This window comes from Diadema setosum, chromosome 10 (assembly GCF_964275005.1).
Source record: "Diadema setosum chromosome 10, eeDiaSeto1, whole genome shotgun sequence".
Classification (NCBI taxonomy): Eukaryota; Metazoa; Echinodermata; class Echinoidea; order Diadematoida; family Diadematidae; genus Diadema; species Diadema setosum.
In genome coordinates, this window is record NC_092694.1 from 25900397 (window position 1) to 25917414 (window position 17018).

At 36.8% G+C, this 17018-nt stretch overlaps 1 protein-coding gene across 1 annotated transcript; it reads left to right on the forward strand.

The window, feature by feature from the left end:
- Nucleotides 1-15313: 15313 nt before the first annotated feature.
- Nucleotides 15314-16836, forward strand: LOC140233884 (uncharacterized). The gene is made up of 2 exons (XM_072313971.1): nt 15314-16519; nt 16816-16836. The coding sequence occupies exons 1-2, from the start codon at nt 15314-15316 to the stop codon at nt 16834-16836; spliced, it is 1227 nt and encodes a 408-aa protein (XP_072170072.1).
- The last annotated feature ends 182 nt before the right edge of the window (nt 16837-17018 follow it).

The window sequence follows — 17018 nt, forward strand, 5'->3', positions numbered from 1 at the left end:
CGCGCGTACGCGTCCGTCCAATTTTTTCAATTTTTCAAAAAATGCTCCAATTGGTCTGAAACGTATGCAAAAAAAAATTGAGCTCGATTGGAGCATACAAATATTTCAACGCGCGCGTACGTGCGCGTCTTAAGCGTTAATATGAATTTAAAGAATATGAGTAGAATTCGCTTGACTTGAAATATATGTGACGTGAATTTCATTGAAAAATTCCATTCTATTATTGAGATATGAATGAGAATGTGTTTTCATATAATGACGTCATAGCAATGTCACGGTTGACTGATCACTATGATTTTATTAGATCTGTCGTCTTTGGGACATGATACATATATAGTATAATTTTGACATTCATAGGATGAGGACTTTCTGAGCTAACCTCTACACAACATTTGAGGAGAAAGAACTTTTTTTGTGACAACGGGAAGTTTAACACTAGACTTGGAATTTGTCAAGACTGACAAATTAGGTGATCCGATCTCTTCGGAAATCAATGATTTTAGTCCCGATCCCAATAGGTATGACCAAACAGGTTTCATCTGTGTTAATAAGGACATTGACCGTGTGATGTTTAGATTCTCATTTAGAAAAGGGAGTCAGACCTGCCATCTATGGTACACAATTCCGTATACACTAAGATACAGAATGAAGTATATTTGATCTTTGACCCCACTTTGGACAGACAAGATGGCATCTGAGCAAAACGTGGTTATTTTGTGAAATGATCCCTGTAATATGGTCTTTACGTGTGCAAAATATGGGAAAGATAAGACATGTATTCACCAAGATACAGGATAAAACATTTATGAGCTTTGACCCTAATTTATATACCCAAGATGGCGTCTAATCAAGTAGTTGTTATTTTATGAAATAATGTATGTGACATGATCTAAACATGTGCAAAATATGGGGGTGATTGGATCTGTTTTTCTTGAGTTATTGCAAAGAAAGTTGCAGAAAGAAAGAAATATCTCAATACATCGAAGATAAGCTTTAATTTCAACCAAGTTTTTTGACGTGATCCCGAAACCGTATGAAGAAACAAAGGGCACAATTACGATAGCGCAAAGTCTCAGCTACAACATATTAAAATCTGGGAGAAATTCACCAAAGGGTAAGTGAGCTTGTGCTCGATAAAGATAGTCATGTCAATTTCCATTTCCAGAAAAACTGCACTCCCATAGAGATAACACGTAAACTGGCCAGATTTGACGCTACACTGAATTCATTTTTACAATGTGATGCCGTCATCTAATCAAAATTTCGTAAATATAATTTGGAAAGAGCATTTAATAAGCTACAACATACTGAAATTTGAGTCAAAATTTGCAAAGGATTAGTGAAATACGCTCAAGTGACCTTGAAATTTGATGACTTTTGGCATAGTTGCACTGTATATCGCCATTGACGCGCGCGCGAAATTTCAACTTTGACGGACCCTTATGACGTCATATTGAGTCAGACTGACTTGAAACTTGGTAGAAATATTCCTTGACATTTCAGACATCCGATTCAAGTGAAAAAACGGGAAATTTCTATTGCATATCAGCTGTGCATTTGATATGTGCGCGCGCGTACGCGTCCGTCCAATTTTTTCAATTTTTCAAAAAATGCCCCAGTTGGTCTGAAACGTATGCAAAAAAGTTTTGAGCTCGATTGGAGCATACAAATATTTCAACGCGCGCGTACGTGCGCGTCTTAAGCGTTAATATGAATTTTGAGAATATGAGTAGAATGCGCTTGACTTGAAATATATGTGACGTGAATTTCATTGAAAAATTCCATTCCATTAATGAGATATGAATGAGAATGTGTTTTCATATAATGACGTCATAGTAGCGTCACGGTTGACTGATGACTATGATTTTATTAGATCTGTCGTCTTTGGGACATGATACATATATAGTATAATTTTGACATTGATAGGATGAGGACTTTCTGAGCTAACCTCTACACAATATTTGAGGAGAAAAAACTTTTTTGTGACAACGGGAAGTTTAACACTAGACTTGGAATTTGTCAATACTGACAAATTAGGTGATCCGATTTTTTTTTTAATCGATGATTCGAGTCCTGATCGCAATAGGCATGACCATACAAGTTTCATCTGTGTTTAGAGACATTGGCCGTGTGATGTTTAAATTCTCATTTAGAAAAGAGAGTCAGGTCTGCCATCTTTGATACCAAATTCGGTATACACCAATACGAAAATACAGAATGAAGTATATTTGACCTTTGACCCCACTTTGCACAGCCAAGATGGCATCTGAGCAAAAAGTGAATATTTTATGAAATGATCCTTGTAACATGGTCTTTGCGTATGCAAAATATGGAAAATATTGGACATGTATTCACCAAGATACAGGATGAAACATTTATGACCTTTGACCCTAATTTACATACCCAAGATGATGTTCGATCAAGTAGTTGTTGTCTTATAAAATAATGTACGTGACATGAACTAAACATGTGAAAAATATGGGGGTAATAGGGAATGTCTTTCTTGAGTTATTGCAAAGAAAGTTGTAGAAAGAAAGAAAAAATACATCGAAGCTAAGCTTTAATTTTAGCGAAGTTTTTCGACGTGTTTTAGATGTCGTATGAAAAAACAAGGGAAACATAACGATAGAGCAAAGTCTCAGCTACATCATATTAAAATCTGGGAGAAATTTACCGAAGGGTAATTGAGCTAGTGCTCGATAAAGACAATCATGTCAATTTTCACATCTACAAAAATTCCCTCCCATAGAGTCACCACGTCATAACGAAGATACAGAAAAAGTACATATGACCTTTGACCTCATTTTGCACAGACAAGATGGCGTATGAGCAAAAAGTGATTATTTTGTGAAATGATTCTTGTAACATGGTCTTTGCGTGTGCAAAATATGGGAAAGATAGGACATGTATTTACCAAGATACAGGATAAAACATTTATGACCTTTGACCCTAATTTACATGCCTAAGATGGTGTCCGATCAAGTAGTTGTTATTTTATTAAATAATGTACGTGACATGAACTAAACATGTGCAAAATATGGGGGTAATAGGGAATGTCTTTCTTGAGTTATTGCAAAGAAAGTTGCAGAAAGAAAGTAACATGAAAATACATCGAAGCTAAGCTTTAATTTTTGCGAAGTTTTTCGACGTGATTTCGATGTCGCATGAAAAAGAGTGGGCAAAGAAAGGATAGCGCAAAGTCTCAGCTACAACATATTAAAATCTGGGAGAAATTCACAGAAGAGTAAGTGAGATAGTGTTCCATAAAGACCGTCATGTCAATTTTCATTTCCAGAAAAATTCCCTCCCATAGAGATAACACGTAAACTGGTTAACTTTGACAAGGTTACATTATATCTATTTTCACGAGGTGAAGACATCATCCGATTAAAACTTTGACGGAACAAAACTTAAAGAGTATTACATTGGCTGCAACATACTAAAATCTGGAAGAAATTCACCGAAGGGTAATTGAGCTAGTCGTCGATAAAGACAATCATGTCAATTTTCACATCTAGAAAAATTCCCTCCCATAAAGATAACACGTCATAATGAAGATAAAGAAAGAAGTACAGATGACCTTTGACCCTACTTTGCACAGACAAGATGGCGTCTGAGCAAAAAGTGTTTATTTTGTGAAATGATTCTTGTAACATGGTCTTTACGTATGTAAAATATGGGAAAGATAAGACATGTATTCACCAAGATACAGGATGAAACATTTTTGACCTTTGACCCTAATTTACATACCCAAGAAGGTGCCCGATCAAGTAGTTGTTATGTTATGAACTAATGTACGTGACTTAAACTAAACATGTGCAAAATATTGGGCTGATAGAGCTTGTTTTTCTTGAGTTATTGCAAAGAAAGTTGCAGGAAGAAAGGAATATGAAAATACATGGAAGATAAGCTTTAATTTCAACCAAGTTTTTGGGCATGATGCCGACTCCGTATGAAAAAACGAAGGGCACACTAACGATAGCCCAAAGTCTCAGCTACAACATACTAAAATATGGGAGAAATTCACCGAAGCATAAGTGAGCTAGTGCTCGATAAAGATAGTCATGTCAGTTTTCATTTCCAGAAAAACTGCACTCCCATAGAGATAACACGTAAACTGGTCAAATTTAACAATGTTACTTTTAATCCCTTTTTACGAGGTGATGCCGTCATCCAATCAAATTGTTGTTATTATACATCTGAAAGACCATTTAATAAGCTACAACATATTGAAATTTGGACGAAAATTAACTAAAGAATAAGTGAGATATGCTTGAATGAACTTGAAATTTGATGACGTCATTTTGAAAATTTACTTTTTTTTACTTTATTAAGAAATTTGATACCTTTTAATCATTTTTTCAGCATCGCCAACCCATGAAATGACATGTACAACTCATCAGCTTTCAGAATATGTAAAGAAAATGGGGAGTCACCGTCCATCCTGACGAGTAAAATCGGATTTAAAATTGGCAGTTTTTTGGCATTGTTGCACTGTATATCGCCATTGACGCGCGCGCGGAATTTCAACTTTGACGGGCCCGTATGACGTCATTTTGAGACGGATTGACTTGAAACTTGGTAGAAATATTCCTTGACATTTCAGACATCCGATCAAAGTGAAAAAACGGGAAATTTTCATTGCATATGAGCTGTGCCTGCGTATATGCGCGCGCGCGTACGCATCCGTCCGATTTTTTCAATTTTTCAAAAAATGCTCCAAATGGTCTAAAACGTGGGCAAAAAAATTTTGAGCTCGATTGGAGCATACAAATATTTCAATGCGCGCGTACGCGCACGTTTTAATTGTACAGATAAATTTTGAGAACATGAGTAGAATCAGCTTGATTTGAAATATATCTGACGTAGATTTCATTGAAAAATTTTATTTCATGAATGAGATATGAATGAGAATGTCTTTTCATATAATGACGTCATAGTGACGTCACGGTCGACTGATCACTATGATTTTATTAGATCTGTCGTCTTTGGGACATGATACATATATGGTATAATTTTGACATCGATAGGATGAGGACTTTCTGAGCTAACCTCTACACAACATTTGAGGAGAAAGAACTTTTTTGTGACAACGGGAAGTTTAACACTAGACTTGGAATTTGTCAAGACTGACAAATTAGGTGATCCGATCTCTTCGGAAATCAATGATTTTAGTCCCGATCCCAATAGGTATGACCAAACAGGTTTCATCTGTGTTAATAGGGACATTGACCGTGTGATGTTTGGATTCTCATTTAGAAAAGGGAGTCAGACCTGCCATCTATGGTACACAATTCCGTATACACTTAGATACAGAATGAAGTATATTTGATCTTTGACCCCACTTTGCACAGACAAGATGGCATCTGAGCAAAACGTGGTTATTTTGTGAAATGATTCTTGTAATATGGTCTTTACGTGTGCAAAATTTGGGAAAGATACGACATGTATTCATCAAGATACAGGATAAAACATATATGACCTTTGACCCTAATTTGTATACCCAAGATGGCGTCTAATCAAGTAGTTGTTATTTTATGAAATAATGTATGTGACATGATCTAAACATGTGCTAAATATGGGGGTGATTGGGTCTGTTTTTCTTGAGTTATTGCAAAGAAAGTTTCAGAAAGAAAGAAATATCTCAATACATCGAAGATAAGCTTTAATTTCAACCAAGTTTTTTGACGTAATCCCGAAACCGTATGAAGAAATAAAGGGGACAGTAACGATAGCGCAAAGTCTCAGCTACAACATATTAATATCTGGGAGAAATTCACCAAAGGATAAGTGAGCTAGTGCTCGATAAAGATAGTCATGTCAATTTTCATTTCCAGAAAAACTGCACTCCCATAGAGATAACACGTAAACTGGCCAGATTTGACAAGGTTACATTGAATTCATTTTTACGATGTGATTCCGTCATCTAATCAAAATTTTGTAATATAATTAGGAAAGAGCATTTAATAAGCTACAACATACTGAAATTTGGGTCAAAATTGGCAAAGGATTAGTGAGATACGCTCGAGTGACCTTGAAATTTGATGACGTCATTTTGAAAATTAACTCTCTTTATTTTATCAAGAAATTTGATATCTTTTATTCATTTTTTTCAGCATCGCCACCCCATGAAATGACATGTACAACTCATCAGCTTTTAGAATATGTAAAGAAAATGGGGGGTCACCGTCCATCCTGACGAGTAAAATCGGATTTAAAATTGGCGGTTTTTTGGCATAGTTGCACTGTATATCGCCATTGACGCGCGCGCGGAATTTCAACTTTGACGGACCCTTATGACGTCATATTGAGTCGGATTGACTTGAAACTTGGTAGAAATATTCCTTGACATTTCAGACATCTGATCCGAGTGAAAAAACGGGAAATTTCTATTGCATATGAGCTGTGCATGCGTATATGTGCGCGCGCGTACGCGTCCGTCCAATTTTTTCAATTTTTCAAAAAATGCCCCAATTGGTCAGAAACGTATGCAAAAAAATTTTGAGCTCGATTTGAGCATACAAATATTTCAACGCGCGCGTACGTGCGCGTCTTAATCGTTAATATGAATTTTGAGAATATGAGTGGAATTCGCTTGACTTGAAATATATGTGACGTGAATTTCATTGAAAAATTCCATTCCATTAATGAGATATGAATGAGAATGTGTTTTCATATAATGACGTCATAGTAACGTCACGGTCGACTGATCACTTTGATTTTATTAGATCTGTCGTCTTTGGGACATGATACATATATAGTATAATTTTGACATTGATAGGATGAGGACTTTCTGAGCTAACCTCTACACAACATTTGAGGAGAAAGAACTTTTTTGTGACAACGGGAAGTTTAACACTAGACTCGGAATTTGTCAAGACTGACAAATTAGGTGATCCGATTTTTTTTTTTTTTAATCAATGATTCGAGTCCTGATCGCAATAGGCATGACCATATAGGTTTCATCTGTGTTTAGAGACATTGGCCGTGTGATATTTGGATTCTCATTTACAAAAGAGAGTCAGGTCTACCATCTTTGGTATCAAATTCGGTATAAACCAGGGAGGTACCTCCCTGGTATAAACTATAACGAAGATACAGAATGAAGTACATTTGACCATTGACCCAACTTTGCACAGCCAAGATGGCATCTGAGCAAAAAGTGGTTATTTTGTGAAATGATTCTTGTAACATGGTCTTTGCGTGTGCAAAATATGGGAAAGATAGGACATGTATTCACCAAGATACAGGTTGAAACATTTATGACCTTTGACCCTAATTTACATACCCAAGATGGTGTCTGATCAAGTAGTTGTTATTTTATGAAATAATGTACGTGACATAAACTAAACATGTGCAAAATATGGGGGTGATAGGGGCTGTTTTTCTAGAGTTATTGCAAAGAAAGTTGCAGAAAGAAAGAAATATCTCAATACATCGAAGATAAGTTTGATTTCAACCAAGTTTTTTGACGTGATTTCGGCGTCGTATGAAAAGATCGAGCGAATACCGACGATAGCCCAAAGTCTCAGCTACAACATATTAAAATCTTGGAGAAATTCACCGAGGAGTAAGTGAGCTAGTGCTCGATAAAGACCGTCATGTCAATTTTCATTTCCAGAAAAATTCCCTCCCATAGAGATAACACGTAAACTGGTTAAATTTGACAAGGTTACATTATATCCATTTTCACGAGGTGAAGACATCATCCGATTAAAATTTTGATGAACAAAACTTAAAGAGTATTAAATTGGCTACAACATACTAAAATCTGGAAGAAATTCACCAAAGGGTAATTGAGTTAGTCGTCGATAACGACAATCATGTCAATTTTCACATCTAGAAAAATTCCCTCCCATAGAGATAACACGTGATAATGAAGATAAAGAAAGAAGTACATATGACCTTTGACCCTACTTTGCACAGACAAGATGGCGTCGGAGCAAAAAGTGGTTATTTTGTGAAATGATTCTTGTAACATGTTCTTTACGTATGCAAAATATGGGAAAGATAAGACATGTATTCACCAAGATACAGGATGAAACATTTTTGACCTTTGACCCTAATTTACATACCCAAGAAGGTGTCCGATCAAGTAGTTGTTATTTTATGAAATAATGTACGTGACATAAACTAAACATGTGCAAAATATTGGGCTGATAGAGCTTGTTTTTCTTGAGTTATTGCAAAGAAAGTTGCAGAAAGAAAGGAATATGAAAATACATGGAAGATAAGCTTTAATTTCAACCAAGTTTTTGGGCATGATGCCGACTCCGTATGAAAAAACGAAGGGCACACTTACGATAGCCCAAAGTCTTAGCTACAACATACTAAAATATGGGAGAAATTCACCGAAGCATAAGTGAGCTAGTGCTCGATAAAGATAGTCATGTCAGTTTTCATTTCCAGAAAAACTGCACTCCCATAGAGATAACACGTAAACTGGTCAAATTTAACAATGTTACTTTTAATCCATTTTTACGAGATGATGCCGTCATCCAATCAAAATGTTGTTATTATATTACCGAAAGAGCATTTAATAAGCTACAACATACTGAAATCTAGGTGAAAATTGGCAAAGGATTAGTGAGATACGCTCGAATGAACTTAAAATTTGATGACGTCATTTTGAAAATTTACTTTTTTTACTTTATTAAGAAATTTGATATCTTTTAATCATTTTTTCAGCATCGTCAACCCATGAAATGACATGTACAACTCATCAGCTTTCAGAATATGTAAAGAAAATGGGGGGTCACCGTCCATCCTGACGAGTAAAATCGGATTTGAAATTGGCGGTTTTTTGGCATTGTTGGACTGTATATCGCCATTGACGCGCGCGCGGAATTTCAACTTTGACGGGTCTGTATGACGTCATATTGAGTCGGATTGACTTGAAACTTGGTAGAAATATTCCTTGACATTTCAGGCATCCGATAAGTGTGAAAAAACGGGAAATTTCTATTGCATATGAGCTGTGCGTGCGTATATATGCGCGCGCGTACGCGTCCGTCCAATTTTTTCAATTTTTCAAAAAATGCTCCAAATGGTCTGAAACGTGTGCAAAAAAATTTTGAGCTCGATTTGAGCATACAAATATTTCTACGCGCGCGTACGCGCACGTTTTAAGAGAAAATATGAATTTTGAGAATATGAGTAGAATCCGCATAACTTGAAATATATGTGACGTAAATTTCATTGAAAAACTCCATTCCATTAATGAGATATGAATGAAAATGTGTTTTCATATAATGACGTCATAGTGACGTCACGGTCGACTGATCACTATGATTTTATTTGACCCGTCGTCTTTGGGACATGATACATATATGGTATAATTTTGACATTGATAGGAAGAACACTTTCTGAGCTAATCGATACACAAATTTTGTCCAGAAATAAAGAAAGAAGAAGAAGAAGAAGAAGACCCAACAAAGAATCCGTACAGATACAGAAGGTGATCCGAGAGGATACTCGGATCACCTAACTAGAACCGGAATTTGTCAACACTGACAAATTAGGTGATCCGATCTCTTTGGAAATCAATGATATTTGTCCTGATCCTAATATGTATGACCAAACAGGTTTCATCTGTGTTAATAGGGACATTGGCCGTGTGATGTTTGGATTCTCATTTAGAAAAGGGAGTCATATTTGCCATCTTTAGTACCGGTACCAAATTCTGTGTACACTAGATAACGAAGATACAGCAACAAATACGGTATAGGAATGACCATACAGGTTTCATCTGTGTTTATAGGGACATTCGCCGTGTGATGTTTGGAATTTCATTTAGAAAAGCGAGTCAGACCTGCCATATCTCGAGCCAAATTCCGTATACACTATAACGAAGATACAGAGTGACATTTGTTTCCACTTTGTACACTCAAGATGGCATCCTGAGCAAAAAGTGGTTATTTTGTTAAATGATTCGTGTAACATGGTCTTTGCATGTGCAAAATATGGAGAGATAGGTTATGTTTTTATCAAGATACGGGATGAAACGTTTATGACCTTTGACCCTAATTTTCATACCCAAGATGGTGTATTTATGAAATGTACGTGACATGAACTAAACATGTGTAAGATATGACGGTGCTGTACGTACGTAGGAAAATAGGAGTAGTGCAGTGTTAGTCACGAACATTAATCATACAGTGAGAGCTGCATTGCCTTGACAAAATGGTATGTTTCCTCTGCTCTGTAGCTCCCTGCGCATAATTAGGGAACGATCTTTGTTGAACATTGTCTTAATGTGACCGTGACTGCGACGCCACTAAAAGCAAAACAACATGACATTTCGTATATCTTTATGAACGCCAAGAACATGTGGTACTGGTAATGTTTTTTTTTTTTTGTGTGTGTGTGTGTTTGTGTGTGTGTGCGTGTGTGTGTGAACGTTTTAACAAAGTTAGACTGGTATTTCAATATTTTATCATCGTTGATGCAATTTAGTATACCTTTAGGTGAAAACGTGTATTAACATCTATGTACAAAAGAATGATTACCGGTACTGTACCACTTTGTACATGTATTAGCAAGTGTAAATTTGAACGTACATGTAATTGAAATTAACAATGGTTAGGAAATACACTCGGCTTGCCATAGTATGGGCGTTCGTAAAGTTGTGCGTAACTTTACGAACAATTTTATGAACAAGCAAGGCAATGAATTCTCGGGCATTCTATGGCAAGGTACGAGGTCGTTAGCAGCACGTACCACCTTCCTAGTGCATGCATGCCTACCTCTCTGGCCTACCGATGACGCAGCATGCTAGCAGAGTATAGAAGCGCACGCTGCGTAGTGCGCTTGTACACATATGTCACTAGCATAGTGTGCGATCTGTCTTTCACGACGTCTCGACGTCTCTGATATTCAAGCTCTAACGCTATATGACCACACTACGTCTGATTTCCTAATTGAAGGGTGGTCTGTACACGACCTTTCCCTGACACTGACGATTTGGTTCACCAATACCAGGTAGGTATGTAGACACAGGCATGCCCAAACAAAGACATGGCGATGACTTGTAGAACTACATTTCATGTGTATAGTCGTGATGTAGTATCTAACCCCACCTTACTTATAGTTAGGCTTTATGCATGCAGCACAGGCGCCCAACGCACCAGCTAAGTACTAGTATATACGTTGTAGTGCGTACAGGTAGACTATACTTTCGAGCGTTTAGTAGAGCATGAGCAAGGCCAGGCTTCGTAGCATGTAACGTTAGACCGTGTTACCTGAATGTGCAAGGTGAGAGCCATATCATGATTTGTTATAGAATTATTAGGAAGCTTAAGTTCTAATAAGCTACGGTAAGAGTTGACATTAGGGCAATCTAAGACTAAGAGGGCATTGTACTCTCTCGATTGCGTGTAGATCTAACTACAGTACTCAGTAGGCTCCCAGTAAAATAAATATGGACGCCATCTTAGGTAACTAAGAGACCGATAGAGGGCGTATATTAAGTGATCATCACTGTAGAACAACTGTCTATTACTAGTATTATAAACACTAGCTCGATCGAACAGACGCTGTAAGTACGCTGTGCTAATACGTGCCTTTGTACAGCGACTGGGCTGTGTATTGACCGATTTGGGTTTGTTGAGGGCAGCAGACATTTTACGGCACAGGGTGCAGCCATAGTGTCTGTATCAGCCGACCCCCCCCCCCCCTGCTCTCCCCCACCCCGGGGCAACATGTTTATCACGCACTTGTGGCAAAGGTTCCTGCTCTAAGCAAGCGTTCGTGCACTCAGTACGAGATGCCCATTGGCTAAAGCAGTTTTTCATTCTGCGCGCGTGCTAATGTAGGGAGAGTGGTGGGGGAGTGCGGAGGGGGGGTCAGCTGATACACCCACTATGGCTGCGCCCATGCCAAAAATACACATAGCGCATCACAGAATCGGTCAATAGTTATGCTATAGTATTACTAGTATGGTTTTATTACTAAATAATGTTAGTAGTAGTATTGAAATAGCAGTGATTTTTGTTTTTCTTTCATTTCATTTTTCTATTTTCTAGGGGGCATAGAGGATCTACAGGGAAGGCGATGTGCTTGTTTTGGGACTTATTTTGTCATAGATACCTACAGAGTGTCAGAAGTATTATTCCTGTTTAATCATGAAATGCAATTGAAGATATGTAATTTATTTTCTAATGGCAATGCAATATGCAGTCCCTTGCACATCTAGAAGTTGTAGGACTGTTGGGTATTTACATTGTAGAACAGTCTACATGTTCTATTAATATTCATTAAATTTTCGGATTGTATTGTTCATCTCTCTTACATTTTCAGTTCTTCCTACTTGTGAGTGGCAACTGCGAACAACACTCACGCCACAGTATAAACTGTAGTCGCTGTAGACAGTGTTTACAACCAGGGGCGCTCCCGGATTACCTTACTGGTATGTGTCCTTTTGCAGAGTTAAAGCTCATTTTACAAGGTTAAAAGTTACAGACGGAGGTCAGCAAATTTTTAGGGCCCAATGTTATGTTACTACAGCGTGTTTGTATAGTGGCTCTTCATTTCTAATCCATAAGTCTTGTGTAATGAAACTTTGCTGGTCAAGTTAGTTGTTACAGATAGTCTGTGTCAGAACCAAACATACTGCAATGTTAGATGTATGTATTAATTATTCTTATATTTTTGAAACAATAATGTTTGCACATTATATATGCATATTGCATATTTGCACATTTTAGAAATGATACTTTGTTTGTTTCAGAATTCCACTGATCAGTTACTAGCATCTCCTTTAAACATGCAAGTTTAGAAAGATATAGTTAGTGGTCTTGTAAGAAAGCAAATGCTTTACAAATTTCCTTCTTTTTTTTTTGAACATTTTGTAGAACTTTGTTTGCGAATACCATTTTCTTTTGTGATTTATTTTGGCAGGTACCGGTTGCTGTGGAAGGAGATTCCTGTTTGTGTTTGTTATTGTTAAGGTGTGTTTGTACACGTGTTTGTCGTTTTCAGTACGTGTCATCTGTTTAATCATTTTCATTTTCCATACCATCTCATACCATTTCACCATCACCCTCAAAACTCAAGATCTCGAGTCTTTGAGAAAAGCTTTCATTTGAAACTTCATTCACCCACATTTTTCATCTCATACCATTACATCTTCATCCAGTGAATTCCATTGAAACTTCATCTGAAAAATCATCCAAGCCCTTCATTCCAGGTTACCATACCTGAGATATAAATTCAAAATCCAGGTTACCAGGCCTGAGATATAAACTCAAAATCCAGGTTACCAGGCCTGAGAAATAAACTCAAAATCCAGGTTACCAGGCCTGAGAAATAAACTCAAAATCCAGGTTACCAGGCCTGAGAAATAAACTCAAAATCCAGGTTACCAGGCCTGAGAAATAAACTCAAAATCCAGGTTACCCGGTCTGAGAAATAAACTGAAAATCCAGGTTACCAGGCCTGAGATATAAACTCAAAATCCAGGTTACCAGGCCTGAGAAATAAACTGAAAATCCAGGTTACCAGGCCTGAGATATATACTCAAAATCCAAGTTTCCAGGCCCGAGAAATAAACTCAAAATCCAGGTTACCAGGCCTGAGAAATAAACTGAGAATCCAAGTTACCAGGCCTGAGAACTAAACTCAAAATCCAGGTTACCAGGCCCGAGATATAAAATCAGAATCCGGGTTACCAGGCCCGAGAAATAAACTTCAACTGAAAATTCAACTGAATTGTAAACCAGAGAGAAAAAGCAACAAATTTCAAAACTCTGAAATTGAAGTTGTGTATCTTCAGTTATTATAAGAGTTTTAGTTTTGAATACACATTGAGTATTTAGGGGTAAACCGTAGTACATACAGGTGAAGATTGATTGTGTGTGGAGGAAATTCGTTTGACTGATTGATTTTTGAAAGTGGACGTGAAAACATGAATCAGGAAAACTAATTGAAGTTTTTGAGTGACTGCATTAAAGAAGCTGTTTGCCAGGGAAACACTTGTGCGATTTTGTAAATTCTCAACTGAATTTTGAAGTCAAAAATAATTAAGAAAGCTATCAATTGGTTGAAGCAAAATAAAAAGTAGTTTAGTAGGAGGTTATTTCCATTCACTAAAACCAATAAATATACTTGCATTTTTGACAGTACAAGCTTTGGGAAAGTAATTTGAAATGATAGATATCATTAGAAAAATAGTCTGTGGACAGTGTGATTGTGCAAATATCCTTAGGCACTGAATCTTATTTAGTTGTATGTGAATCTCATCTCAAATTGTATCTGAATCTCATTTGGAATCATATCTAAATCATACCTCCAATCGTTTCTGAATATCATTTTTAGTGGTATCTGAAACTTGTCTTGAATCATATCTGGATCTCATCTGTGTATATTTTATGCTATTATCTGAATACAATTGGTGTGTATTTAATAGTTAAATTGTCTTTATTTTTCATCAGATATTGTATACTTTATTTTTATTGCAAAAAGTTTTTGAGTCACAGAGTTGTGGATGACAGCCAAAGTGTAACTATTAGACTCTTGAGAAAAACAAAGATACCTGAAGGAAACACAGAGAAACTTCAAAAACTAAACAAAAAAAGAGTTTGGAGAAAGTATATTAGACACAACATTGAGGATTAAGTATTAAAGACGTCTTGATTTTGTGGAAGAATTGGTTGATTTTGGCATTGTACATGTACATGTGCTTATAAAGAGATTTACCTTGTGGGGAAAGAAAAATATTGTGTGTAGTTCATATTCACTTTCATATTAAAGCGACCTGACTGATACAAATTGTGTATTGTTATTGAAGCTATTTTTATATTAACATTTAAAAAAAAAAAATCACACCTGTTATTCTGGTAGCAAACTCGGTAAACACAAAAGTAGGCAAACAAGTGTGAGTGTAGTAATCACATTGTTGCAATTGCCACAGTAACAATTACCAGCACGTAACAGACAAAGAGCGCCACATTTTGGTAGAAACAAATAGCTTTAGTGTTATTGATTGACTTTAATTCAGTGAAGTACAAAAGAAATTTTGAGTACATAGCACTAGCACACACATTTTGCTTGGTAGACAAAAAACGGCATCTGTTGGTAAAAAAGGACCGGGTGTAGCATCATTGCAATCACATTGTACAGTTAAGTACAGTACACATACTAGTACATGCAAGTTTCAAGACACTACAGTAAACGCAATATTGCTAAAATAAAATAATAATACTAGTGGAGTAGACGTGATTCATACAGGTATACGGATTCAAGAAGTATATTAATTGAATAGTTGATTGATATATTGTAGCATATGTTTAAAGATTTAAGGCCATATAGTTTGACAATGGAAGCAAGTGAATTCAAGGATATTATTGGTGATATTCTAGATATCCTCCATAGTTGTGACTTGATGAGAAATCCAGTGGGCAATGAATGTGATGCATGTTGCAATGTGATCAATGAAAATGAAAGCAGAGTACTATGTGAGGATTGTGGCAAGCAGTTCCATGTGATGTGTACAGGAACCATTTTTGAGGCTAGACTGTGTGATGCAAGGTTGGTTTGGATATGTTCAGCATGTGGAAACAATAATATTGCCCATCGCATCTTTGACAATGTTGGCATTCCCTGTCATTACAACAGATATGAGCTTCTCGAAGACATTGGTGATGATGATTTTGGTGTTGATATTTCACATTCATCATGCAAAAGCAACCAGAGGAAGAAATCAACCAAGAGACTGAAAAAGAGGTATGTGAAAAGAAAGGGCAAAATTGGAATTCCAGAAATGACAAATGTGTGTGTGCAGAAAAGAGCAGAGTGTGGGAAAGATGAATCAGATTCGACATTCATGACAAATGTGACCAAGAGCCAATTTCAGCCATTAGAAAATGCAGTTGATGATGGTTGGACAACTATGAGATCAAGGAGGACAAAAATGTTTGAGAAGAGAGAAGTGAAAACATCCCAAATAATGACTGACAATTCCAAGACCAAGACCAATAACAAGAGCTCAGTGAGATCAGTAAATGGTGTTATTCTCCAACCTGGTGTGACCTACATTGGCAAAGCAATGAAAGTGTACTATCTTGAAAAACAGAAAAGAGCAAAGACCAGCATGGGCAAGAAATCAAAAGTAGAAACAAAGCAAAAAGAACCTGGTAAACTCGTGAAGCAAAATGTAAATGCAAACTTGGACACAGAACGAAATGATAGTCTGCATGTATATACTGAATCTGTATTGAATATATATTCAAAGTGTGTTCAGTCACCTCATGTTATGGCAAAATACACTGAGCAAATCTATGCAAAAACACAGAGAAGTTGGGCTGATGTGGCTAAAAGCACTGTGAATATGACTAATGAATGTTGCGTACCGAATGGTGATCAGACTACATGTGCCTCTGTCCCTTCCACAGACATTGAAAAAGAATTTTGGAATGTGAACAGGCTCTATGGAGGTGGAAATGCACGGCAACCAAGAAAGAAAGGTCGTTTCACGAAGATCAACAGACGAAGTGTGCTACCGGTACAAAATACTGACTCGCAGGTGCGTAATAATGGAAAGGTCAAACCTGACATTCCTGTAGGAGAACATGTAGCAAAGCATGAAAAGTTGTGTATGAATGAAGCATTTGACCATGAGGACAGTGATTCCACAAGTACAGACAAAACGGGTTCGAATGATATATCCAAAGAGCAATGTGACAGAATCCACAATATGCATGAACTGAACCCATGTTACAGTGAAACAAAAGATGTTGAAAGTGGCAGACAAATACCAGTGAAGGAATTGTTCCCTGTGATTTCGAGTACAGATGTAAGTGTTCATTCTCCATGTCGCAGACCTGTTTCAACTACACATAACATGTGTGCTCAAGTTTGTAATGAATCAATATTCCTGCCTGATGAGCGTGAGAAAACTACTAATCCATCTGACTGCATAGTAATGAATGATGATTCTGCAAAAAGTGCTCACCACAATAATTCATATGATGGACAGGAATCAACAGTACAGGTATTGGATGATGAACCAGCTGCAAGTGATT

Coding starts and splice junctions, on each gene's coding strand:
- LOC140233884 (XM_072313971.1), top strand. CDS start 15,314: ATGGAAGCAAGTGAATTCAAGGATATTATTGGTGATATTCTAGATATC. Junction 16,520..16,815: donor TACAAAATACTGACTCGCAG/GTGCGTAATAAT, acceptor TCCATGTCGCAG/ACCTGTTTCAACTACACATA.